General features: G+C 50.7%; 1 protein-coding gene and 1 non-coding gene across 7 annotated transcripts in view; both read right to left on the bottom strand.

Moving 5' to 3' along the window:
• Positions 1-9,987: 9,987 nt before the first annotated feature.
• TBX4 (T-box transcription factor 4) overlaps positions 9,988-27,949 on the bottom strand; it is a 31,363-nt gene continuing 13,401 nt past the window's right edge. For 5 of the 6 annotated variants that reach the window (XM_037004065.2, XM_017664090.3, XM_017664091.3 and 2 more), the window contains 6 exons: positions 27,560-27,679; positions 26,058-26,205; positions 15,839-15,991; positions 14,742-14,830; positions 14,390-14,625; positions 9,988-12,117 (listed from right to left, as the gene is read on the bottom strand). In XM_037004065.2, the coding sequence (XP_036859960.1) occupies positions 11,498-12,117; positions 14,390-14,625; positions 14,742-14,830; positions 15,839-15,991; positions 26,058-26,205; positions 27,560-27,679 (1,366 nt within the window). In that variant the 3' untranslated portion in view covers positions 9,988-11,497. The remainder of the gene's footprint in view (positions 12,118-14,389; positions 14,626-14,741; positions 14,831-15,838; positions 15,992-26,057; positions 26,206-27,559; positions 27,680-27,949) is intronic. The other variant, XM_037004064.2, reaches the window with a different exon arrangement.
• LOC140849330 (U6 spliceosomal RNA) lies at positions 20,904-21,010 on the bottom strand. The gene has a single exon (XR_012131070.1). It is a non-coding gene; the product is annotated as a U6 spliceosomal RNA (small nuclear RNA).

The raw sequence follows: 27,949 nt of genomic DNA, 5'->3' as shown, positions 1-27,949 counted from the left end.
TTCATAAAATTTCAAACACTGGCAGGTAAACAAAAGGGCTTGGCTGATTTTCTTCTAGGAGGCTCTGTGGTCTACCTGACAGCCATGTCTCTGTCGCTGGTCCCTCAGCTGTGCCCTGCCTCCCACTCCTGTGTAAACCCCTCACCTAAGGACAGGCTTTACTGATGCCTCCTTCAAAGTCAAAGTGGCCATGTGAGAGGATGGAAGAACCCTGTAAAAGGCAGGATTCTGGGGAGCCATTCTGGGTACAGTTGTGTTTTTCTGCACCAGCACATTTGTGGAGCAAATTCGGTGTGGCCATAAGGCAGTTAATGAATACAAGTGGAGTTCAGTTCTTTGTGTAAACGAGGGAGAGAGCATGTGTCTGAACGCAATGCCGACTGCATCAAGGTCATTTTAGAGCTGGTGGAGCTCTATTTGTCTTAGGAAATCTCGAAAACTTTTATAGGAATTCGGAAAATATTTTCAGCCAGCAGGAAAGATAAAATCCTTGCACACAAAGTACAGGCATGGGCCCAGAGACTGAACAGACAGACTGCTGTAAAACCTCATTTAATAAGGCATTAAAATGCCATCGACCTGGACACATTTAAAAAAAAAAAAGCTATGAAAACAAATACCATTGAAATAATTAAGATCTTATGCCTGGGGCCCCCCTGATGCCAAGCAGGGACCCCCCCTGCAGGGATGGGAGGAGGAGTGGGCTGAGACAAAGGCGGCGCCACGCAGGTTCCCAGCCCCCGATGCTGAAGGCATTGCGCTTGGAATAGTGGGTGACTTGACAGTCCAGTAGCTCAAGTCGGGGTTCTGTGCCTGGGAGGACCACCGACCTGTCTTCGGCAAGGGCCAATAACGCGCTCCCCAACGTGGCCGCGAAGCCGGGGCGCAGCACTAGGGCTTTTCTGCTCTGTAAAGGACAAGGAGGCATTTGAAGGCCTACTCAAGTGGGTAAATATGCTCCAAATTGGGGTGAGGGTTGGAGAGTGAACATTTGTTTATGAACGTAGCTATGAGAGGAAAAAGATGTCTTTTCACTAACTCTTGCAAATAAAGAAGCTGCCGCCAAGCTATTTCCTGCTGCCCAAGCTTCTGAATAGTTGAAGGCCAGGTGCACAGCAGCCAATTTCTTCACCCCCTCCCCCAAGGTAGTTCCCAAGGGCTGCGCCCCAGAAATTTGAAAAATGAAGGACTTGTCTTCTTAATATTTCTGGAGTGATTATTTGTTTGGGGTCCCCAGTATTGTGCAAAGTTGCCTGTTATGAAATGCTGCTTTAGCAGGCCTAATTGAGGGAGCTTTCATAAAACTGAATTTTAAATCAGATGATGTCTCTGGTGCCAGTTGAGAGCTCCTTGCACATTTTGCCTTTTCATTCTCTTTTTTAAAATTCTCATGTAAATTTGCATCACTGCTCAGTAACTTTCCTTAAAGAAAAAGAATCCTACAGAGAAACTTGTGACAATCTGAATATGTTTCTCATATTTTACTTTTTCTTCCTCCTGTATATTTCCTTTCCTTTCTTGCAGTAGACTGTATTCACCGTCAAAAGTTGAAAATGAGTAGAGAAAGGCAGAGAAAAAAAAAAGAAAGGAAAAAGAATGAGAGAAATATAATTAGAGTCTGCATTTTCTGGGGGTTAATTTGAATTGGACCAGTTGGTTTCATTTTGCAATACAAAAGAAAAATTCAAGCCTCAGGGCCTAAGGCTTTCATTAAATTCAGCTTTGGTGAGTTCTAATAATACAGTGGTTTATTAAAAGCGTGAAAAATGTCATTGCAGCAGCCTTCCCTGAGCAGCAGCCTCACCTCTCTGGTATGACTCATGCTTCCTCCACGGCCGCCGTAAAGTTGTGGCAGGATCTTAAAGGTCCAGTGAACCCGCTCCTTGAATCTTTCTTACCATTTGGCTGGGATCACGTCCTAATTAGCAATCTTGCCTTCTAGAGCAGTAGCTGGGCACCAAAAGTGAGAGAGGGGCTGGGTGCCTAGGGCTGCTGTAAATGACTCGTCCAAAAAACTAGTGTGAAACTTAGAACCTCGTCCCCGGCAGGAGTCTGCTGGAGGAAATGAAAGGATCAGCAACCTGGGAGGAGCCTTGTGGCCGACTGTTCCTGACCACAGCCACAGGCTTTTCTGTGTGCCGGAAATTGACTGAGGATGCAGGCAGGGTAAGGATAATGATAAGGCAGGCGATGATGCTAAATCATCCACCTCTCAGGGCTGATGAGATTGCTCAATATCTTGCCATTTCCCTTCTTGGCCTATAAAGCAGTGGGCTTTTTTCCATAAAAGTGCAAAAAATGAGCACGGACTGATACTAATTGAACCAACAGGAAGCTTAATTACAATCCCTTTCATTTCTTATTAAGTATTTTCATGCAGAGCATCTCCTTTCGCCCAGGAGCCAAGCCTAGGAGGCTGGCCACATAGATATTACTCATCCCTTGTTGTAAATGAGGAAATTGAAGCCAAGAAAGACTGAGGAACCTGTCCAAGACCTCCAACAAAATAGTGGCAGAGTTGAGACTTCCTTTCAGGAACAGATTAATGTCCAGCGTCACTGAGTTTGGCAATGGGCTTTGAATGAGGGAGCAGGAAACTCCAGCCGTCCCCTCCTGGAGGCACTGGTGAAAATGCCTGCTTCTTGTTGGAGGAACACTCTTTCTTCTATGTCCTTGAATGTTATCCTGAAGCCTGGATGGTCCCCAGACCCCTGCAAGTGGGAGGTGCTCAGTGGGCTGGAAAGACCAGCATGGCCCTCCCACCCCCTGGCATTGCACCCCTAACTGTGCATAGATCTAGGCTTTGGCATCTGTTAAAGGAGGCTTAACTGTGAGACAGGAGAAGCAATAAAGTCCGGAAAAGCAATAAAAGGAATCTCCCAGAAAAAAAAAGTCTCACATCTTTGAAGCATCTAAAATGAAACCTGTGCAGATGGGTATCCTATGTTAGGGGAGGAGGGATGGCTTGAATTAAGCACAGTTTTATCTGTATTATCTCATTTAATCATTTCTATACCTCAGAAGATAGGTAGCACTTCATTACCCCTAATTAAATGGGGAGATAGAGGCTCACGGAGATTAGTAAGTAAGCATATATCCAGTACGTGGCAGAGCTCCAGGCCCATTCTTTCTCCACTACCTCACTGCGCCTCTTCATCCAGAGCTCTGGTAAACCATCTCTGGGAGGTTACATAGAACCCAGAACCTCACGGGGACTTCTCCATCATCCCAGAGTTTCCACGTTGTTTTGATCTCACCTCCCTTTAAAGCAAGAGACTCCCAATATATTATTTATTATTTATGAATTTATCTATAAAGTATACATATATGCTACTGTCCTAATATAGACATTAGATATTTGAAAATGATGAAGTTAAAATAAACAGAAGAATAAGTTCTAGTATTTTCTTCCATTATGTTACTTTGGAGAGTGTACTGCTATAGATTCAGATAGAGTCCTGAATAAAACTAAGAAATTCATGATTGCAGACATTATTCATGGAATCACAGACCTTTACTGCTGCAAAGGAGATGAGGAGCTGTGTGGAAGAAGGAAAAGGAGGGTCAGAAAGAGGACAAGTCACACAGCCAGCAGGTGACAGGACTGGGGCTAGGACCCACAGCTCATACCGAGTCCCAAGCTCTTTTCACTGCTCTCTGCTTATATAAAAAGGAGCCAAAAGCTCGTTTTCTTGGGCTAGAAAATTACGTCCAGGTCTCCAGCGTGACAAGCCAGAACTTAATGCCTGAACTTTTGGTACCAGGTCCATCAACTGCCATGAAGAGACAGCTCCTGGCTTTCGGTCCAGGCACAGACAGAGCAGGAGGGCCAGGCTGTCAGCATGTGGGGTCCAGGGAGAAGGAAGATGACACTGAGCTGTATTTGATGTTATTAAAAGCACCTCACATAGTTTTCATCATTCCTAATGGAGCCACGTCATTCTACAGACCTAGCCCTTTCTTCAGGCACCTAGCTAGGAATTTGTGGGGCAAAGAAAAGGGACTCCAAAACAGGTCTCCCCCAGGTCATGCCAAGGAAGCACACTGTGACCAGGAGTTGGAGTGGCGAGGAAAGGACACCCTGGCTCTGCCGCCCAAGCCAAGTGGAGCTTGTGACCATCCCCAAAACATGGGGACCAGTTGTTTCAGAGGCACCTGGATTGTTTACTGCTTCCATCTGTTTGGACCAAGCTGACCCAGCCTCCTGGAGAGGGTGTGACCGAATACAGTGGCAGTCCCCTCCTTTCTCTGTGAATTGGAGGCAGTGGAAAGCCCAAGTGCTTGGCCTGGTTGTGGATGGTGGAGACGATAGTATGTCTAAGTGTCACAAATTATTCACTAAATTATGCTTGGAGGAGTCTCTCAATTCCTTAGGCCCAACTGTAAAGAAGATTCAGATGATAATGTGGGACTCATCTAGCTCAACAGCTTATGTGCAGGTAGGATGACACCTGGCCCACCTGCTGCAGTCGCCCAGTTCGTACAGGTGTCTGCTCAGGAGACAGGTCGGGCTGGAAAGGGAGGAACGGCCAGCAGCACTATGGTTTCCTAAGCAGGCATCCCGTTCTTGGTGCTCCACGTAGGGAACCATGCTTGCGGGGCTTCCTGTCTTCCACTCGGTTTGGTTTTTCTCTCCTTAAGAGAGATGAGGCCCGTACTATCTTGGCATAGGCTGTGCGGTCTCCCAAGGAAGGGCTTGGGGGAGGGGACAGTTTGGAATCCCTGAAGGACAAAGAGATGTAGGGACGTGGAGGGTAGATGCTGGAAATGGCCCTGAATCCTGAGGCTCAGTTGCGTCCAGGTAGCAGCTGCCTAAGCTGAGAGGAGCTGTCAGTGTGAGCATCACACTCCGGATGCAGGCTTATAGGGCAGGAGAGTGCTCAGATAGCTTGTGACCCCAGGGGCTAGCCTGTGACCCCGCAGATGAGTTGTAGGAGCAGCCTGCTTCCTCACCCACCCATGGCAGCAGCCAGAGCAGAGGACTCAGGCCACACCAAGCTGAAAGCAGAGTCGCCACGGAGGCAGATCACTGCCCTTGAGCAGCCTCCTGTCTTCCGCGTGGGCAGTTCCCCACCTCCACGTGTCTGAACAGCCATCAGCCCTGGAGCCACACTTCAGTGCCCAGGAGCACCGCTCACTACAGCCCGAAGTTCTTCAGCCTCACGCAGGTAACCCTGGAGAGCAGGCAGCCCACACCGAGGGACTTCCCATGGAGGGCCCAGTGCCAGGCCTGAGGAATGAGAGATAAAGTGTGCAGATGGAAGTGATCTTTAGGAAATATAATCTGTATCATTTAACAAGTGTTTGGGGCAAGCCAGTAGGGAAGGGAAGGAGTCAGCACTGAAGCCTGGCTTTCTGACTTCGGCAATGGGAGGTTGGCTAATGGTGCCATTTCCCAAAACAGAGAAGGCCCGGGGAGGTTTGGAAGGTCTCGGGTTTGAACAGGGAGAGTTGGGGAGCCTGACATCTCTTAAGCAGAAATGACCAAGAGTCAGTCTCAGGAGAGGGAAGTGAAATTAGACTTGAGATTCATCCGACATGTTAGTGAAAGAAGCCACAGGAACAGATGGTATTGCCCGTGGAGAGCACGCCTCAGCTGGTGGGAAGAGGAGGCCAAAGCCCGGCCCCGGAGCACAGCAGTGTGCAGGGCTGGGGCAGAGGGACATGTATCTGAGAGGGAAGCTGGAGAGTAGAGGGGAAAACAAACAGGGCGTGGGGCCTAGAAGTCAGACTCAGTTCACCTGACGGGCCGCAGCAACCACTTCCCCGAGTGACCCCGCAGCACTTGGATACAGTTTCTTCTACCCTTCTACTATTTCAGGCACTTTTGTGATTACAACTTACTTTTCTTTTTTCTTTAATTAAGTCTTAATTGGTAATATATACTCATTGATAAAACAGACCTATGATGGAACAATCAGAAACAATTCTTCCTAAATCTTCTCTGTGCCCCTACCATGCACATATACAACTACACACACACTCACATACACACAACCACATGCTTCATCCATATCCACACAAATACACATCACAGGTTCACACACCGTTTGTTTTTATTACAAACAAATGGGAAACCACACATTTTACTCAGAAAATTTCTTTTGCATAATGTATCATGGAGATATATATTTATATATCCTGTTCTCTTGTTGATTGTGATTTAATGATCAGTAGGTTGGCTACACCATTTTTTTTACTTTCAAATATTCTTGAGATCATACTCTATAGTATAATCCTTTTTTTCCACTTAGTTTGAAATCAGTTCTCCATGTCATTAAACACACTTGGTAAGCCTAGTTTCAATGACTACATCATATTCCAGAATATGAGTATTTCATAATTTACTTAACCATAACTTACTTTGGGCCAATTTGGGCTGTTAAAAATAATACCACAATGAATGTTATAGAGCATTAAGCTATGCCCACATTTCTGGTTATTTTCTTTAGGATATGAACACTTTTAGAGTCCATGCTAACCAAATTGCTTTTTCCAGAAAGACCAAAACAATCTGTGCTCCCACTAGTGATGATTGAGAGAGGCTCCCTACATCTTTTCTTAAATGCTTATCAATTTGTTAAGACAAAAGTGACATTTTTTTCACTATAATTTGCATTTGGATTATTAGTGAGGTTAATTTGTTCAGGTGAACTGTCATTCTTAAGAATGATCTGATCATGGCACCCATTGCTCTCCTTTTCTAAGTCAGCCCTCCCTCCCTCACCACCAGCCCTGCCCCAGGTGTTAATTCCTGCCCGGGCCTCCAGGGGGTCCTCTCCCTCCTGAGGCAACATCCCTTGCCCTCTGCTACTAAGCCTCCCCCACTCCCTCCATGGCTGCTCAGCTGCTCTCTCTCGTGGGTTCAGTGTCTGTGGGTGCCCCTTGCTCTGCCTCCTCCAATCCATCTGCACTGGAGAACCAAACAGGAGCCCAGACTTTTCGAGCAGGCAGCCAACATCTTCCACTGGGCTGGGATCAGTGTTGACTGAGGCTGACCTTTCCTGCCCCACACCAGGCCCAAGTAAATGGGGGCCGCAGCCTGGGCCTAGCCTGCTGGGATTTTGCCCAACTCTGTCTCATCATTTCCTTTTCCACTTTCCTCATCTCCCCATTATTCCAACCCAGGCTTTAATTTTCACAAATGATACAATTTGGTGGTTTGGGGTTTCGGCAGGAGAATTCCTATGACCCTCAGAGCGCTGGGGCCTGTTTGCCCTTGTTAGAGAAGAGGGGCTCTGGACGCTCTGCAGACCCCGTCAGGCTGTGGTAATAAGCAGGGGCTGTTTGAGCTGCAAAGTGTAAGCCTGGTCCTTCTTAGTGAGACTCCACAGAAATCCCACTGGAGATTTTTCTGCCCCTGCCCTGTCTACTTTCCTTCATAATGATAAATGGCTGAAAGGAAAACTATCTAATCTCCAAACTGCTTGCTTTTTTCTACTCTTTCTTCAAGGAGAGAAGGAAGAATACAGTCACATAAAACAGAGTCCTTCATCGCCTGCTTCTCAGGAGACAGGTCTTTCCCTTTACATCCCAGGCCTGTTTCTGATCTCTGACGGGCTTGCATTGGACGCTCCTGCCTGGTGCTCTCTAATCAGCTGCGACACAACTGGCAGTTGCTTGGGCTGCCCATCGAAATTGAATTGATTGCCCGGCCCCTTTGCCATTTTGTTCTGCACACAATTGCTTAATAGCTGTCACCTTGGCTTTTGGTCCCAGCCGGCTGCAGGCTGACTGGTTCCCATTACTCAGGATGGCCAGTGCAAGTTCAGCACCTTTACAGGATGTCCCTGATTGATTCCGTCTGCCTTGGAGACCTGTGATACATTTGCATAGGAGGGAGGAAGGCGCTGGGGTACGGAATAGCAGTCTCTTGGCCGCAGGGAATGCCAGGTTTGGCTGCGAAACTCACAGTATTTGAATCATTACCAGGACTTCTTGTCAGGAGTCTGGCCTCTGCTGACATAGCTGCTAATGAATTTGTAAATTTTTTAAAAATACAAAACAACCTAGCCTGTCCTAACCTTTGCTGTCGCCACCTGCTGCCTGGATGGGGGTGGCAAACAGCATGGCTGCTTTTCCAGCCTGAGCTTACGCTGGCCTTTGAAATGACAGTTTCCTCCAATCCCCCACCCACTTTCCCTGCCCGCCAAGTGGGAGAACTGGGGCTTTGAGGGAGACATCTTTCAAGTGAAATCCTTTGCACTGGGAACTACTTCAATTAGACAGCAGGGGGAATGTTAACATGCCCTCCGGCCTTTTAAGTGGGTTTTAATTTTATGTTGTAAGATAAGACACTGCAAGCCTGGGGCTGCTACTCCTGCAGCAGGCTCCATTAGCAGGGCGAGCTGCGGCCTCTTGACCCCCTGAGGCACAGCCGAGGCTGGAAGTTGGTTTGGTTTTTTAACAATTTGTCAGGCGGACCCAGCTTCTCCTTTCCTTCTCCCCTTTGTTGCTCCAGGCTGTCCTGGAGCTGGAGGGCAGTTAGGTGGCTGTGCTGCTGCTGAGAGCGAAGCCCTGCTTCCCGCAGTGGCCTGGCCTGGGGCTGGAGAGCAAAGCTTGGGGGCAGCCTGCCTTGGGCCTCACAGCTGAACGTTCATCATATTTTTTCCCTTCCCGAGCAGGGCACAGCAGAAGCAGACACCTTTCACGTGGCAGGTTTCTGGCCCCATGATGTATGACCTGTTGGCGCTACTGAATGGTGCCCTTTGTTCCAGGGTGTCCCACGTGCCCCCTTTTTATTGACTTGTTGATTCAGAGGGGCAGGAAAGTTCCACAAATCCCACTGCAGGCCCTTCTCTAGCCATGACCAGGTGGAGAAGCCCAGCAACCTCATGCTTCCCAGAAAACTAGGAGGAAGCTGTGGCTGCTAAGGGCAAACTGTCCCTTAAGCAGCATTCTTTACCTCGGTCTCACGCTACCATAGGTCTGAAGAGAGCCTGGGAGCCTACATGTAGCTCACAGCCCTCTGCCTGGGGTCCTAGAGGGTGTGGAACACCCCATAATGCAGGCTTCACCCAGAAAGGAAAGAGCGGAGCAGGTGTGAGTGAGGAACAGCACCCCCTCCGCCGTCCTCTGAGCCAAGCTCAGTAAAGTTTTCCCCTGTGACCAACAAGTCTATGGAGCACAGCCAAGGCAGGAGGAGCTTGGCCTCCTGCAGGAGGAAGTCCCGCCAGAGGACAACCCCAGGGCCACAGGGAAGGACTCTGGGGAAATCCCATCCTAAGCCTGACGAGGACCAGGATTGACAAGGCACCTCTTACCCTTCCCTTCTCTTCTCCTCGCCTCCCAGACCGGCCTGCAGTGGAGATGGTGGGTGAGCAGCTTTGGAAAAGGAGCCATGAGGGGAGGGGCGGGAGGCAAAGGACGGGAAGCAGGGAGACCTTCCGACACCAGCTTCTCTTCTAGCCTGGTAGGGGGACCCTGGATTGTATTTCCTCTCCATTTTCCCACTCTCGCTTGTGGCTGAGCTTCAGGGATTGGTAGGAGAATGCAAGTGAAGGGCCCAGCCAGGCCTGGATCCCTCCTCTCTGGGGTGCAGGTGGCTGATGAGCTCACACATCTGACTGCTGAGGAAGCGCTGGGCTCTGACACAAACCTGCTCTTCTCTTCCTTTTCTGAAGTAGGTGCGCAAATCCCACCAAGAATTCCCTACTTCTGAGACCACCTCCCCCAAGTTGCCAGGTTGTGTGCTTGCTACTAAAAGGTGGCTGTTTCTTGCCTACGGCTTTCCCTGCCCATCTGAGGTCTGCGTGGGCCTTGGAATCCAGATCCAGCATCTGGAGATCAGCAGGAGCTCAAAGATACAACTGCCCCATTGGTCCTGAGTGACTTCACTCTAAGCTCAGAGGCTCCAGGGTACACTGCTCAGAGGCACTAAGGGCTCCATCTGGTTCTTGAGAAAAAAACGCAAGCAAAAGGGAGGAAGAGACCATTGCTGAGCCAAGAAATGACAAGCCAGTAGTAAAGAGCATCCACACACTTCACTGTTGTAAAATGGCTTTATGTTCCAATATGTAAAGGGAAATGTCCATGCTATGTAACAAAACACTTGAAGTTGCATATCCCGTTAGCTAAGGTGTCTCCTAATAAAGTTTCATCTGTAATGTGTGTGTGTGTGTTTTCATATATATATTTATTTATGTTTTATCTAAACCATTCTTAGTTTTAACATCAAATGTGTAATAAAAATTTAAATAGATGCCTTTCCAAATACCCCCACCAATGTTCATTTATTAAGTTTATTCATTTGTAAAAAGCAAAGCTGAGTTTGACATGTGGCCTGCATTTGTGAGATATATATATATATATTTATTTATTTATTCATATAATATATAAATAGCTGCTCAGCATGCAAAGAGTTTAGTGATTTCCCAATTTTGATTACAGAGTTCACACCAGCCACACGGATGGTCTGGTGGTGTTCAATGCTGAAGGGCTGGATGGAAGACTACAAGATCCACCTCACTGGAGAATTTTCCTTGCTCCTCTGAGCTCACTGGCTGAATTTACTGGAAGAAATGAATATTTTCTCAGTTCTTGTGTTTATTTCTGTTGGGCTTTCTTGCATCGGAGGCAGGGATTTTCAGGGAAAAGAACAGGCTCTGGAGATGCCTGGCAGCAGCTCGGATGTGCTCTCCTGGGACACTGCCCTGTGAAGTGTGTCTCCTAATGACTGGTTGTAGGATGCAGATGGTGCCCGAGAGGCAGAGTCCTCCTGCATGCCGCAGAGGGTGAGAGATTGTATGATAGGGACCGAGGGTGAAGGGCTTTGCACTTTATTAGGAAACCTGAATGGTAACAGAGATGCTACTGGTTGCATTTTTCCTTCCTCTCTGAAGAAAAAAAATGTTTTAGTACTCATCAGGTGGCCCTTAGCACATGACCCTCTCTAAAAGTCATCCCTCAGATCTCAGAGCTCCAGAGATCAATTTCCAGGCCACTAACTGAGCGGTCTGCTCTCCCCTCAGAGCAGCTTTGTGGTTTTGCTGAGTACACTTCTCAGGAGGCCTCATGGAATCTCCAGGAGTCAGTGGAGTGGGCCTCCTGCTCTCAAAACAAGCCCCCCAGCTCCCCTTGCAAACAGAAGGCCAGGGACTCTCCAATGTGTGCAAAGCCCTCCAGCCCAGCAACGAAAATCTTCCCCCAGCTTTCCCTGTGGGAGAGACCTCACTACCTGGCCCTGAGTAAAGCAAAAACCTCTAAATGACACACATGAACTCTCCACTCACATCCCATCCACGGGCATGTCAGGAGACAGAAGGTAACAGTGGACCCAGGTCCTGCAGCCGAAATCTGCAAAATCTTAGAACTCTTTTCCTTGTCATGGCCTCAATTGTATGTCAGAGGACAGATGCTCTCCCGATACGCACACATGCACCCACACATGCACACACACCACCCTTTGAAATACCATCCCATGTGTCTGGGTAGTGCAGGCCACCCACAGAGGTTAACACTGGATTAGGGTCCTGGGGCTGCCAAGGAGACATGGGAGTTATCCATCAGCCCAGTTCTCTGCAGTCCCCATTCCTGAATGATACTGTAAGGAAGCTTCCCGGGTCAAGGAGAAGCTCTGAGAGTAGAGAAACTCATTGGCAGCATTCAGGTGTGGGGAGGGCGGCTTCCTCTCACACACGGCGGGGAGGCCACGCTCCCTGGGGAATGAGGCGGTGGGCCCCCGCTCCCGGACCTGAGACTGTGAGAGCTGATTGTAGACACTGAAGTGGGTGTTTCCTGGAGGCTGGGAGCTCTGAGCAGAGATAGCAGGCAGCCGAGGCACCATCGTGGTGGCGGTGAAGTGCGTGGGGAAGGACTGGTAAGGCACAGTCTCCACGGTCTGGACGCTGTAGCTCGTGTATGGTGAGACTGATGTCCACATGTTACAGCCCAGTGGGGGCGGGGGCAAGTCGTCCACCCCGGACACCCCAGCAATCTCGGGCCCTGAACCTGAGTACATACAGGCTTCTCTTGGGGTCACCTCACTGCAGTAGGAGGGGCTCAGCATCTGTTGGTCATAGGGAGGGGGAGAACGGAAATAATGATCCTCTCCCACTGCAGAGGTAGCTTCCAGATAGGGGCGCTTGCAGGGTAAGTCCAGATGGCGGGCACTGTCTGCTGGAAGACAAAGAAACCTTCAGGAAGAGCCATTTCCACCAGCCCAGGGCCCAGAATAACCCTGCTGGATGCCAGGACAGCCTATCCTTGTCATGCAGGGCCCGCCCTTGCCCCATGTTTCCGTGGCCTGGCCAGAATCATTTTAATCAGGGACAGCTTTGATAAGGTGGTCAGGTTTGAGTGTGACCCTGCTCGAAGGCCACAGGGGACATCATTCACTGCACACTGAGCGATGTGCTTAGCCAGGCAGCATATAGCTTTGACCCTTTGCCACCCTGACTCTCAGGAATGGTAGAAAGCCTTGCTGTGCACTGGCATTCTTAGGTCAGGCACATCCTAGCCAAGCGAAGGAGAGGCAATTGCCAGGCCAGACCAGGTCCAGTGGCCACGTCTGTCAGAACCAGCCAGAAATTAAAGCCACAATGCTTCTGCCTCAATCCTCAGCTCCCAGGAAGGCCTTGGCAAGCCAAAGCTACTTGCAGGCATACTCCTGTTGCTTTTAGAAGAGGAAGTAAACTTTACATCTGTTCAAAGCTGGCCCATCAGATTGTTAGTATACAGATTCCAACATAACAGTGTTTACAAAATTAAGAAATGGAGTTGATAATATATAAAAGGTGACTTGTACTTTTAAGGCTAAGCTGATATTCTGTTTGGGCAAAGATGAAGTCAGCCGCCCCAAACCGTATGTTGTGTGTCTTCCAACATCCTGAACCGGGAGGGCTTGACCGTCTGGGTGGCACATCCTCCCTGGGACCCAGGGGCAACCCAGGCCCAACCACTTGGGCAGCAGCCCACTCAACAAATTTAAGAGCACTTGCGTAGTGGCTTCTCTTGCCCCCACTCCTTCTGTTTTCCCTAGGGATCCATCCTGGGAGCTGTCTGTGCATCCCCAGCAGGGTGGCCTGGGGGAGGAGTGGACCAAGTCTGAAGGCCTGCACTCACCTCTCCCCCCACTACTTCTAGAAGCTTCTTCCATGATAAGGAGGAACGTGCCTCTCTCCCACCCAGCTGTTGCTCATCCCTTACTCATCCCTCCTCTCCATCTTCTCTCCAGATTCCTCCTTCCTCTCAAAAGCACTAAACTCTTGGGCTTGAAAACTGGCCAGTCACTCTAGGCCAGGAGTGAGCAAGCTTCTTCTATAAAGGGCCAGACAGTAGACATTTTAGGCTTTGTGGGCCAGAAGAGTATCTGATACAACTACTCCATTCTGCTGCCGTCATATGAAAGCAGCCATAGGTTACTAATGTGTATGGCTGTGTTCCAATAAAACTTTATTTATGGATACTAAGATTTGAATTTCAGATACATTCACATATTATGAAATGGTCTTCTTTTTTCAACTATTTAAAAATGTAAAAACCATTTGGTATGGCTCACAGGCCAAATGAAAACAGGCATCACTTGGCCGAAGGGCCACCATTTGCCTGCTGTAGGTCCTTAGTTCCCACAGCACTGGGGCAGGGGATACCGGGAGCTCCGTCTGGCTGTCCCCAGGAGCTGGGCTGACAGAGCATTTTGGACTGTAAGAAAAACCCTCCAAAGCCATTCCCAAGAGAATTTCAGTGACTCTGCAAGGTATTCTAGTGTAATAACGCAGGGCATCTGTATTTTGCAGATGGAGCAATCCAGACCTGTAGCAGAGCCCGAAGGTTCTGGTTCTGGGTCACGCCTCCTCTTCGTCAGAGGTCACAGTGGTTCTGCCTGCCTTCCCGGCCTCCGCGATAGTTTGTTTCCACTCTCAAGAAGTCTCTGACGACCCTGCTATGGTGAGGTGGAGGGCCTGCACTCGTGACCCTAGGCCATCCCCATTTTTGCCTTGAGGCTGCTTTGATAAATGACAGCCCCAGTCCAAAATCCCTGGGCTGCAGCACCTCAGCCTCCTTCCATGCTTAGAGGGAACTCAGCGGAGGACGTGTTGTCACCCGCCCTGTGGAGGTCTTCAGAGCAGTGGCTGCCAAGCAATGCCTGGAACTGGGGATGGGTGCCAGTGTCCAGGGACACCACGGCCACAGGCTGCTTGGAAGGATTCTGAAGGCCGCGTGCAAAGCAAGGGCGAGAGCCAACACCCCGTCATGAACTGAGCCTGGCCACCGTCCCTAACCCACAGGCTGATGCTCCCAGGCCACACAGGTAACCAGGGGTATGTGTGTGTGTGTGTGGTGCAGGTGCGTATCCAGGCACACTCACATGTCATGGAGGCATTCGTGGGTGAGCTTACCCACCCCCCACCCCTGACTCATTAGGACTTCCAGACCAGGAGGGAGCTACCTCGTCTTTTCAGGCAGTGGTAGAAGAGGCTTGAGTCCCTCTGGGCTGGGAAGGTGCTGAGGGGAAGGTCCTGCGGCTCAGCCGCAGCAAACTGCATGTGAGCTCCGTTCTCATACTGGTAGTGCTGGAGCGCCTGGTGGGCGCCATGCAGGGGGCTGACGTCGGGCTTAGCTGAGAGCTGGGTGGAGACGAGCCTCTGCCTCATGATGCTTTTGGAGATCACAGGATATTCCTTGCTAGAGGGGTGGGGAAGACAGAGGGAGACAGGAAGAGTGTAGATACTTTGAGGGTCACCAAGACCACGTGCCTGAACTCCTTCTGCCTGCCCACCCCCAGGCCCGGGCAGCCCCACCTCTGCAGCCGAGCCACACGCAGGTCACTGTCGTCACTCCCCCGGAATCCCTTGGCAAAAGGGTTGTTCTCAATTTTCAGCTGTGTGATCTGTCAGGAGAGGACACACAGTGGAGTCACTGGGGTAGGGGACTGGACTGCCCTCTGGCCTTCCCCACCTGCCCCAGGCACAGACCCCACGGCTGGGCCTGGGGAGCTGCACACCCCAGCCCTAGGCCAGCCAGGAGTCTTGCCAGGTCCTCCTTGTGGCTCAGTGCTGGCACTTATCATTTCTACTTGCCGCAGGCCCTCTGATTCCGTCTCCTGCTCTGTGGCCCCACTGTGCTACCTGGCTTCAGTCCCTCCTCACTGTCCCCTGGATGCCTTTAACAGCTTCCAGTCCATGTCATCCCCATCCAGTGCGAATGCCACATCAGGTTCTAAGGTGACCATTCTAGATGCAAATCTGACTGTCACTCTTCTGCCTAAAATCTGCAGCAGCCTTTGGCCCTTCCCCTACGACACCCACCCACCTTGCCAGTCCCAGTGTGCATGAGGTGAAGGTGTCCTGAGAAGGGTAGTGCAGGCAGAGGCAGAGAGGCCGAGGGCAGTGGCAGTTTGAGATGGTCAGGCTGGGGAGGGCAAGTAGCAAGGTGGGAGGCAGGCCAGGGGACCCAGACCCACGTGGCCACAGCCTGTCTCAGTCTCCCTGCTCCCACTCAGCTGAAGTGCCCCAGGGCCCCTCTCCCCATGCCCTTGCCCTGTCTCCACAGGCCCAGAATCCAACCTTTGAATCCCACCAGGGAGAATATTATAGAATGAAAGGGCCTAACACTTGAGCGACAGGGCGAGCTCTGTGCTCCTAGGTTTTACAGTTGCCAACTTCATCCATTCCCCACAACAGACCATAATGACCTCACATTGGAGATTTAGGAGTCTGGTCTCCTTCCCTGATCGTCACTCAGCTTCCCACTGCTGTAAGGGACATTAAAGCTTTCTGAGATCCCTGGACTGGGCCTGCGTCTGCCTTGCTGCACACAGGGCTTCATTCCCTGCCTCTGTCGTGGCACAAAAATGCCCAGTGGTGTCAGTGGTGGGGCTGAGGGGCTGTGGCTGTACCTTGTGATTCTGGTAGGAGGTCACAGAAATGAAGGAAGTCTCTGGGAACACATGGGTGCAGAAGGCTGTGTTTTTGGAGCCAAAAGCATTGTTCTCATCAGCCTTCACAATATGCAGCCGCGGCTGGTACTTGTGCATGGAGTTGAGGATGATCTGGAAGAGAAGGTTCTCATGCTGAGCTCCAGGTCCCAGCCCTCTGCTCTTTGGCCTGGTTCATTCTCCTAAAAGCCCAGACTCCAAGACCTGACTACTGGGGCTGAGCCCAGAAAGGTCCTAAAGCTCCCAAGTGAAGAACCAGGCCCCTAGGCCCCAAACTCAGCTCCACGGTCCCCACTTAGGCCCAACACTATTGCCTGGTCCCAGGACTACCCTGATGCCACAGGTCATTCCACTGTGGTAATGGTGAACTTAACTGTTTGAAAGCCCCCAGCAAACTCAGCACAGTGTAGTAGGTGGAATTCTGGGTTGTAGGCAAAAGTCCAAGGTGCCTCTGACTCACTGTATGACCTCAAGTAAGTCAGTGGACTTCTCTGAGTCTCTGTTTTCATATTTGTAAAATGGGATTGTGATACATAACTTAGATCCCCCAAGGGAGGGGGGTGTAAGTTCCCCTTGCTTCTCCCTCTCCTCTCCTGCCTCTTCTCCCCCTGCTACCAGCTCCCTGACACTGATGGGGACCTGCCTTTCCTAGACGCACCCACGGTGGGTGCTCAGCCCCCTATGCTCACTTCTGTCAGCAGCAAAAGCAGCCTGGCAGGGGGAGAAGGGAGCTGAGCAAAGTGTTTTCTCATCCAGGCACTCAGTCACTCAACATTCACAGAGGCCTGCTGAGGGGCTGCCGGGGAGATGCACGTGCCTCCTGCCCTCAGCCCTGCCCCAGGCAGCTCTCAGCCTGGAGGGAAGCACCTTCGTGGGCTAGAGCTCCAGGTACCAAGGTAGGAGAGAAGCAAAGTTCCTAAAATAACATGGAGGAAGGCCAGAGGGTGCCTGGGGCTGGGAAGGCAAAGGCTCACAACAGGCGGAGCTCACACAGAGCGCCCAGGAGGCTCGGCCTGCGGCCTCTGTACTAACATACAGTAGTTGCTGCTCCAAACCTGCTTCGTTCAGCTGCACCCCACGGTAGCAGCTGCATCATGTGCCATTAAAATGTATTTTTTATCGTTGACATTTGCCAGACACTCTCCCCACTGGAGGCAAGACCAGGAATTTGGGGCATTTTATCAGCACTGCTGCTTTTGTTAACCCTTTGGCTCCCGCCTGGCAAGACTGGCCCCCAGGTCCTGTTCTCCTCTGAGCTCCCTTCTCTCCTTCCTCTCTGCCTGGGAGAGCCCCTTGCTGGGCTGCCTCTTCAGGCTCTGCACCGCCAGGTTCCCAGGCCCAGGCCTCAGGCTGAAGCCTAGGGCAAGGGTTAACCCCTGCATGACCAGAGAGCCAAGTGGAATGCCAGAGCTGGGCTCTTCCACGGTGGCCTGAGTGTGGGAGGGCCCAAGGTCCTCCTGGGGACAGGCACTGCCCTGAAAGCAGACCCAGCAGAGGAAGTGGGTGGGTTAAGGCCTCACCAGTTTGGGAAGCATCTAGCAGGAACTAGTTTTTCTGCCTTCTGCACTGACCACTCCTCCCTCAGCCCTTAGGGACAAACCTCTGGGCCCTCTTTGAACAAGTACAGAGGTCCCCAAACCCTAAGCCAGGTCCTATAGCTGGAAGAACCTGGGGCCTGCCAGACAAAAATCTCACAGTGGGACTGAAGGGTGCAAGAAGGCCAGGAAGGCCTCGTGGACTCCTTTCTGGGAGCCTGGGGAGGGTCCCATGGCAGGGGAGCTGGGTTTGGGGAATCACTTCCCAGTCCCTGTAGGTCACCCCATCACCTGCACTATTCTGCAGCTGCAGGCGCCACAAAGGACCCGAGTCCCCAGAAGATCCCACTACTGAACCCCCGGGAGGGCCCGTGACGCTCCAGGGGACCCCACGCTCCTGCCTCTGCACCTTTGCACATACAGTTCCTCCTGCTGTCTTGGTCTTCCTTTCCCATTCTCTCTCCCCTTCTAGGCCTGTCATCTCGAGGTTCAGCTCTTCTAGGAAGCCTTCCCAGATGGCTAGGCCTCTTCTGAACTCCCGGTTCGGAAACTTCCCCCCATGCGCTGCTTGGCTACTGTGCTGCTTCCTGCTCTCCTCCTACTTCCTCTTGGCCCTCCAATGAAGCCACAAACTCCTCAAGAGGAAGGGCCTTATCTTTCATTCCTTTTGTACCTCCAGGAGCCTTTACCCCAAAACAGGTACTAGGAAGTACAGCGCAGGGTTACAGGAGCAGGCCCGGCTCATGAGCACAAACCCTCAGGCCCCTCTCCTCCTGTCTGTCTTTGCTCACTAGAGACGAGATAACCTCTAAGGCATTTTTCAGGTTGAAAGTACTGATTGAACATGTGCATAGGCTTTCTGTGAGGGCTTCCATGCTTCAGCCCCCCAGCACGCAGGGCCTAGTCACTGGCTCTCCCAGGGTTGCGGGACACATGGGGAGAACAGAGACAAGGGCCTGACGGGACCTGAAGCAGAGGCCATGGGCACCTGCATGGCCACACAGTCCTAAGGACACCCGAGGACAGATGGCAGCACCCACTGTGCTTGTCTGCCATCCGGGCATAGGCTGGGCATCACCAGCTCCCCTGCTCACAGTTACCCATCTCCAGGTCCAGTCAGTGACCAAGTCCTGTGGGCCCATCTGCAAAACAAAAGCCTCTCATGCCCACTGTGCAGCCTGTCTGTCCCCGGGTTTTGGGACAGCCTTCTCCCCATCTCCATCTACTTCCTCTCCACACCAAATGAGGCCACCTCCCTTCTTAGGACCTTCCAGTTCATCCAGGCAGACTGTACGTTGCCTGAGAGCAGAGCCCTTTGTATCTCCCCCTCTTGCCTCCCATGTGCCCCCACCAGTCCTGCCGCCAGTTAGAGTTCAGTAAATGTCTTATGCATATAATGCCACCTTAGATGGTTCCCTCTTGCCCCTTGGGAATAAAGGCCAGACTCCTCAGGCCATTAGGCAAGGTCTTCAATGACTGGGATGAGAGACTGCCAAACACACACACCTTCTGGGGAGGGAACCAGGCAGGGTGGCAGGGAAACCTGGGAAGAGAGAAACTGCCAGACCTGCAGGGACAGGTAGCAGCCTCCACAGGGTGTAGTCCCAGGCACAGAGAACTCAAGAGGACCCCAAAAGCCTCCATGGATCTCTCCTTACCAGCTGCAAGTCTTGAGCAAGCTCTTGCTGCCTAGTCACTGGAGTCTCCATCTGTAAAGTGAGGCCTTCGGCTAAGTGGCCCCAAACACCCCTCCTGACTCCAACAGTCTGGAACCTTGACAGGTCGTCTGGAAGAAGGTCCCATGCACTGAACCAATGCCTCCACCCCAGCAGCGTGGGAGAATGGGAAACCAGCTCAGGGACTCACACCTGGCTTTACTGGGAAGTTCCTCAGGCACCACCTTAAACTACTTTGCCACAGCCTCACATTCATATTTGTTGCAGAGGATATTGGGCCAAATGGGCCCGCTACGTCAACGAGCCCCACTATGTGACTGGTCCCATCATCAACACTGCTTTACAAAAATGGAATTCATTATGTTTTGGCGACGGTTCAGAAGCCTGTTCTATTTTAACAGCTGTGATAGCGCCAAACATCCATCTCCTCAAGACATCATCGCAGCGTGTCTGGCCAGTGAGCGCCAGAGTCATCTGTGTTAGAATCACAGAACATTAAGGGCATGGAGACACAGACCTCAGGGATCTCCTAGTCCAACCTCCTAGTCTACAGATGAGGAGCAGGAGGGCTATAGTGGGAACGTGACTTGCCCAAGGACACACAGCTGGTTGGAGACAGAATTCTGAGAAGATTCCAGATGGCTTTTGAGAGAGCACACACTGCTCTCATCAGTAAACCAAGTAATTAATGATAAGGTGGCAACGTTAGGGCCGAGAATTCACCAGGCCCTATTATCTATCACAGAACACTGTATCTGGATGCTAGCCACACAATGTGGTTATTGTCCATTTTATCACATATTAAAACCAGATTTTCCTCTGCATCATAATTTACTTTCTATCATCCCCCTTACCCTCTCCAGAACTGCAAGGAGGTTAGGACAGAGACTGGATCTGCAGCTTAGAAAAAAAGAAGAAAACTGAGACCCAGAGAGGTAAGTGATTGGCCCAAAGAATATCCAGACTAGAACTGAGTCAGGCAAGCCAGTAGCCCACCTCTGAAGCCTTGGCCACGTAGGCCCTTGGCCTCACTTGCAGGACAGCAGCCCAGGGGCCTGGGAACCATTCTGCCTTCTCTCACAGTCACAGGAATACAGTCAGTGTTTACCGAGCCCAGCCTATGTGCCATGCTCTGTGCAGAGTATTCCACACACATCGTATCATTAATCTTTTCAACGTCCTGCAAAGAAAACACTGTGATTAGCCCCATGTTAACAGATGAGGGCCTGAGGCTCAGGGAAGTGGAGGCATCTGCCCAGCCTCAGACAGATGGGAGGCAGAGCTAGAACTGGGACTCATTCTGAGCTGAGCTCGTACCTGTAGCGGGCCAGGCCTTGTCTGGAGTTGTGTGGAGCACCTGTATCTCCCAACACACCCAGCAAGAGTTTGGCACATTCTCAGGGCTTAGTGAACATGGAAGAAAATAGAGATCAATAGCTCTGGGTCCCCACTGGCAAGCTGACAGCTTAAGCTTTGGGGGGATGTCAGCTCCTGGTGTAGAAAGGGCCATCTCTGTCTAAATACCACCCCTTCCAGCGGGTTCACTCAGTCAGTCACTGCTTACCAGCACCCACTGGTTTGCCAGACACAGGGCTGTGCAGTAACACACAATGGTGATTAAAAACCTCTAGGTTTCCTATCTAGTGGGAAAGCCACACAGTAATCCAAAAATCAAGCAAAAATAAGCAGTGAGAAAATGTAAGGAAGAAAGATTGCATTTCTAATAGCAACAAACATGATGAGACTATTAACAGGAAATGGGTGAGACTTTACAAAGTAAAACTGAATACACTTTTTTTTTTTTTTTTTTTTTTTAAAAATATGGAACGCTTCACGAATTTGCGTGTCATCCTTGCGCAGGGGCCATGCTAATCTTCTCTGTATCGTTCCAATTTTAGTATATGTGCTGCCGAAGCGAGCACTGAATACACTTTTGAAGGACAAAAAGGAGACTTCAGCAAAGAGAGACATTGCCATCAATCCTCCTAAGTAAATTTACAATTTAAAGCAATTCCAACAAAAATATGTCAGTTTCTCAAAATGACAAGCTGATTCTAAAGTTCATATGAAAAAACAGACAAGAGTAGCCAAGAAAACTCTGAAAAAGAAGGGAAATGAGGGGAACCAGCCCTGCCAGACACTAAAACTTATTATGAAGTCTCAACAGTTAAGGCACTGGCACACGAACAGACACACATTCAGACGGGGATTTAGTGCACAGAAATAAGGCATCCTGCGCCATGGAGGAAAGACAGCCAGTCAATTACTGGTGTTGGGACAACTGGATACCTCTCTAGAAAAAAAAAAAAAGTTGGATTCACACCTCATTAAATGCCAGAATAAATTCCAAAAGGATCAATGGTTTAAATGTAAAAGTAAATCCATAAAATATTAGAAGAAAACACAAGAAAATTCCCTTACAAGTAAGGAGTGGATTTCAATTACCAAAAATCTAGAATCTATAAAAGACCAACACATTCGATCAAAAACTTCTGTGTAGGAACTCTGGCAAAAATCAAAAGACAAAAGACAAATTGGAAAAACATATGAGCAACTCATATCACAGATAGGAGCTAAAGCTTCCTAGTTGATAAAAGCTTCTGGAATTAATAAGTGATCAAAAATCTAAGAGGAAAATGAGCAAAGGGTAAGAACCGCAGTTCACAGAAGAGGAAATATATTTTAAAATATGCTTAACCTTACTCATAATAAAAGACATAAAAATTGAAACTAAGACTGATACATGTTTTTTCCTCATCCTCCCATCCCCCTCCCCTATGGCTAACACCAATCTTTCCCTGTGTTTATGAGTCTATTTCTGTTTTATTTGTTTGTTCATTTTGCTTTTTAGATTCCTTGTATAAGTAAACTCATACAGTTTTTATCTTTCTCTGATGTATTTCCCTTAGCACAATACCCTCTAGGTCCACCCATGTCATCAGAAATGGCAATATCTCATTCTTTTTATGGCTGAGTAATATTCCACTGCATATTTCACCCACAGATCGGCAAAAATCCAAAACTTCGCCCTTCCCAGTTGGTGAGGTTCCAGTGATGGTGGGAATATACACCAGTACAACTCCAAAACTATAAGATACAAATCCCAATACCCTTCAAATAAGCAATTTATCCCTCAGATGTGCTTGGCACAAGTATAAAATGATATATGCGTGAGTTTAATCAAAAGAGTTAAAACAGGAAAACATCTGATTCCTTCAATAAGGACTAGCTACATAATTTACGTACCCCTTATGGGAAGAAATTCTATGCAGCTATGAAAAAGGGAATGAGGAAGCTCCAAATGAATGCCATGGACTCCATGTCATACTAAGTTTACAAAGCCAGGTGTGAAAAATGTTTATAGTATGCTATCTTTTGTGTGTCAAAGAAGGGATTTGAGGCTCTGTATTCTTTTGTATATGTCCAAAGACTCACCAAAAAGAAATCAGTACTGGTGGTTACCTGTGATGGGGGTTGGGAAAAACTGAGTAGATGGGGAACCAGTGGAGGGAGATGTTTTTAATTTATTCATTGATTTATTCTTAAACCATGTAAAGACATTGTAGATGTTTGGGTTGATTGATTCTTAAACCATATGGATGTATTTCTTGTTCAAAAACAAATTAGATAAGTATGAATTATAACTGTGGTAAGTACTGGGACAGAAAGGTGCATGGCGCTCTGAGAGCACATAATGGGGACCTTGAACTGTCACCCTGAAGAAGTGGCATTTAAGCTTGGATCCCACAGCTCAGGAGAAACTAAAGGGGTGAAGAGGCACATGGCCAGAAGAGGAAGTAGCACAGAGAGGGCCATGCACGCGCTTTGCAGTCAAGGTACTGCCGCCCACAGCCCCATCCTGGGGCTGACTCAGCCTCTGGAGCGGTTAGACTCACTGTGTCAGAAATCATGAGCTGGCCTCCTCCTCTGCAATCCGGAAGTCCTGGGCCATAAGAGGTGGTGAAGGCCATCCCCCTTCTCACGCAGACACACTCACACAGACACGCCCCCCTGCAGCCATTATCCCCCTGCCTCCAGATCAGGAGAAAAGACCCACGTGCTGGCAAGCATGGCAGGATTTAGGCCCCACCCCAGTGAGACCCCTCCTCAACATTCTGATGCAACCTCTCTCTCCATCCATGGTCAAATGCCACAGGACCCTGCTGGGGTGGGAGGGGAGCAGCAAGTAGGAGGGGATGACGGGCAGGCAGCCTCTGTAGCCAGGAGAACAGAAGTAGAGCTTAACTGGGGCCATGGCGTGGTAGCCAAGTCCTGCCCCGCCACCCCCATGCTCCCTGCCCCTGCAGCCTGCCCATTCTCTGGCCTTGAGCTTCTTCCCAGAAGCCAGTGGTCATACCATGAACCTACCCCTCAAGAACAGAGGGCTTTCCTGGACTCACAGCAAAATCCCACAAGGAGTTTTCTAGCCAGACTCCAGTCCTGTCTTTTGGGAACATGTGGCCACATTGTCTGAGGGGTTCCTGTTCCAAGGCCCCACCTGCCATGTAGGACAGGCTGCTGACTCAAGCCTTCACCTGGATCCTGAACCTTTCTGGGAGAAGGCTGCTGAAGTCCCAGAGGTACTGTGAGACCCAAGGGGAAAGTCCAAAGTCCATTTGGCCAAGAAAGTACCTTGAGGTCTGGAAGCTTTTAGGGAAAATTCAAAGTGTGGAGGTGAGTTGTGCAGAAGGAAGGGCTTGTTTGGGGCAAGTGCACAGCATAAGGTGGCTCCTTCCCAGCCTCCTGGACCGAGAAGCCAAGAAAGGTGACCGGGAGGGCTCACAGGTCCCATCGATGCAGGCCAAGGAGCAGAAAGCCGAGGTCCACATGGGCTGCTTTGCCCTGGGGTGTCTAGCAGTTAGCTCACCTTGCCTACATGCTCAAGGCTGCTTCCTCTCCAGCAACGCTCCAAATAGCTGAATCTAAGACAGCTCAAGCCCTAGGTTTAGAAAGATAGGAGAAGCCAAAAGAGCACTGGACAAAGAGCCCGAAGGCATGGGTCCAAAGCTCCTTTCTCCCCAGCTCCTGAGACAATCACCTCACTTCCCTGGGCCCTCCGCTCCACAGTGGTTGTCATAACCAATGAACTGCATGCACTGAGTAAATGTGGGGATGGGGGAAAGGAAGATGCTCAGCATCCCAACCCTCCAGGAAGAAAGCTGAGTTAACATGGGGAATATCCCTATTGCCGAGGGCAAGCATGGCAAGCATAGCCAGGGCCACCCCAACATCATGAGCCCATCAAGCAGCCCCACTGGCCCAGACTCAAGACTACTATGCAGGGTCACTGCAAACTCCTATGGGCCCCAGCAGAACCACCAAAGAGGCAAGTCAGGCTGGGACTTGCTGAGCTATGAAACTAGGTCTCTCCCCCATTTCCTAAAGAGCCCAGATCTTCAGCCACTTGACTCCCTCCCCTGCCACTTTCTGCAGGGTCTCCAGGAGGTGGACGAGTCCTCTGAGGCACCCCTGCAGCTGGGAACATGACAGCAAGCTGTGCATCCAAAATTCTTGCCAGAGGTCTGATCCCTGGCCCCTCTGACTGCTACTCAAAGACCCAGCTTCTGCCAAGTTCTGTGCTCACCCCAGTGGTCTGCCCCCTGGGGTCTGCATGCGGGGGCATTTGTGGACAGACACGTGCCTGCCAGCTAGGATCCCCACCTGCTGCCCCAGAGGCCCTTGCTAGCCTCTGCAGGTCGGTGCCACGGCCTGGTCAAGCAGAGCAGGCCAGGTACGAGCCAACTGGGAGCAGGGCCCTGGCCAGGATAGAGCTCAGGAAGACCTTGGAGTCCCCTCTGCCCCTCAGCTAAAGAAAGGCCCTGTACTCTGGGAGGCGGGGACTTGGCTGACTCTTCCCACTGGGTTGGTGGCTTGTCTCTCCCCAGCAAGAGGCTAGCACTGCGTGAGAAGTGCCACTGTGCACCCCTGCATCTCTGGCACCCATGCAACAGCATCTGCCTGCCCCGCATGGGAGGCCCTGTGCTGCTTTCCAGTTACATGCCAACCCATCAGAAAGGAAGCATTGCTGGCATTTTCCATGAGGAACTATGATCCACAGAATTCTGATTTGCATACTGCCCCCAGAAATAGAATTGAGGTGTAGAAGATGCCACAGCTGCACCGCACCCCAGCTCCCACCTCCCGCCATCCACGCACTGCATTACATCTGTAGCCCGGGCACCTGCCCCGCGTAGCCTCTCCTGCACCCACGCTCTGCCCCAGCCCACCCTACACCTTCCCTGCTGGATAATACCAGGTCCCCAGGCTTCTGTTTGCCACACACTTGAGCTAAAAATTTCCACATAGAAAACGTATTGTGGGCCTGCCAGGGCTACATGAGGAAGGAATGAGCTTCAGCAGCCTGGGTGGGGCGTGAGCAGCAGCATCCATAGAGCTTCAGAATCTCTCCTGCGAGAGCCAGGACCCAGGCAGAACCCACCCGAGCTGACATGGGAGCCAGAGCCAGTCCCTCCCTCCCAGAGGCAGGCGCTCCAGGCTGGCAGCGGCACTGCCATTGCCAAAGAGAGGCTTCGGACCTGTCTGTGACTCTCCTAAGGAAAGTTTGTCTTATGCTCCAGTGAGTCCAGCTCCGGGGAGATCTGACCCACCATCAAGGTCACTGTCAGTTTCCAATTTTTTAGAGCCTCCTATGTGCAAGGTGCTTCATGCGTATTGTCTTATTTAATTCTCACAACCATGAAAGGTACATATGGTCATCTCCATTTTCTAGACAATGAAACCAAGGCTAAAAAAGGCTAAGAAGCTTGCTCCAAGTTACTCAGTTAGTGCTAGGGGACGGTTGGTTGTACAGCCGTGGGACTAAGCTGGCCCTTCCATAAACTGGCCTGGCAAATGCCAAAGCCTGGAGCTGGATCCCAGGAGCAGATTCTCCAGATTCCAACTCCCACCATCCCACCCCCAGTGCTGTCTCAGGACACACCCTCAAAGCCATGCAGTCCCCAGTCTTACATGGCCAAAGGGGTCCAGGTGGTTGTTTGTCAGCTTGAGCTTCTGGAAGGAGACCAGCTGCCGCATCCAGTGGGTGCCAGTGGCAGGAGAATCCGGGTGGACGTAGAGCCTTCCTGGCATGGCAGGCTCAGCCTTCCCTGCCACCATCCTGCCAACAGAGCAGATTGAGCCACAGCACCTGGTTGCCCTGGGGGCTGGGGAAGCTGAGATCCTCTGTGCCCTCAGAGGAAACAATTGCCCCTAGTCCTATCACATTCTCAACTAGGACTTTGCAGAGAGGAGTGAGGAGCAGAGGAGAGAGTGCTGAGGAGGGGGTAGCAATTCTGAATCTCTTTTATTTTACTTCAGTGGAACCGCAAATTGTGATTATGTACTTGAAGGAATGGGGCTAGTCACAAATATATTGTGGGGAGAGATGGGTACCTCTGTGTATGTATCATATTAACAATTTTATTTACTTCTTTTTTATATTGAAGTATACAATAAAATGCACACATTCTAGTGTGCAGCTTGATGAATTTTGATATGATTATACGCATGTGCATAAATATTTTTGGATCAGTGATATATTTACAATTTTAAATTGTCATGAATTATATTATTTGAAGGGAGCTTCTCAGAGGATGCAGACAACTTTCAAGTTGCTTGCCCCCCAAAGAAATTAAATAATACCAGTCCCCTCAGCTGGGGCCTGCTTTGAGTGCTAATCCAGCCCAGAGAAAGAAGAAATGGAAGCATGGCCTTTGGCCCTGGCCACCGAATCAGCCTCCTCAGCCCCATCTCCACTGGCCCTACTACCCCCCCCCCCCCCACCTCAGAGCCCACGTCCTGGCCTGCTCCCAACTGATTCAATCCCTCTCTCTCCTTGACTGCTGTCCTGGGCTCTGGGGCAGACAGGGTTCTGAGGAGGTGGCTCAGGAAAAGTAGCCCAACATTTATTTACTGAGCCCCAGCCTGCCCTTCAACCCACCTGTTTCCTCCAGCCTCCTGTCAAAGGGTCCATCCCCCACTGCCGGGCAGCCCACTCACTCTGGGCAGTGGACACACAGCTTAAGACAGAGGGCTCTGTGGCAGCCAGAGGAAGTGAACGGAGAAACATGGCAGAGACACCTCGGACCAGGCAACTGGACCCTAACACTTAGATAGGGAAGCCCCCCAGGAACACAGCTCCCACCCTCCCCATGAGGCACTGCTGGAGCCTGAATCTGCCCAGCGTTGCTGGCTGTGTGTCAGCCCGCAGCACAGGCACCAGTGCTGTTTGTCCATGGCTGTGGGGAAGAGCACAGACCCTTGAAACTCAGCAAACACCCAAACACTGCAGCTCATTTCAGCCCCAACCGCAGTCCCACCTGGAGCAGGTGTGCAGACAATGCAGGCCAGTTCCAAGGCTGCAGACAGGACTTCCTGGTGAGTCCTGGGCAGACCATCAGGTGGACACAAGCATGGTGCATGGGAAGAGGGGTTGAGGGAAGGCAGGTGGTGTGCGGGTCCCAGGGTCTTACCATTTGTTGTCACAGAACTTGTAGCGGTGGTCATCCGCAGGGACAATGTCTATCAGCAGGATGTACTTGGTCTTGGGGTTCATGCCTGTGACTTTCACCTTGTAGCTGGGGAACATCCTCCTGGGGGAAGCCAAGGGGTGAGGTGGAGGCGTGGATGGAGTCCCAGGAGAGATGGCATACAGTGGGTGGTGGGGGTGCAGGCAGAAGGAAGGCCTTAAGAGGCACTGTCGCTTTAGCAGGAGGTCTCAGCACCGGTCAGAGCTGTGTGACCTTGTGTCAGTCACCTCTCTGGCCTAGGCCTCCCCCTACACAAATGGAGGGCTGCACTAGCCTTTCTCTTTCAGCTCCTGAAGCTGTTAGTCTGTGTGCTTAGAATGGCAGTGCATGGTT

The sequence above is a fragment of the Manis javanica genome, chromosome 4 (genome assembly GCF_040802235.1).
Source record: "Manis javanica isolate MJ-LG chromosome 4, MJ_LKY, whole genome shotgun sequence".
NCBI lineage: Eukaryota > Metazoa > Chordata > Mammalia > Pholidota > Manidae > Manis > Manis javanica.
This window is presented reverse-complemented; position numbering and strand designations above follow the sequence as displayed.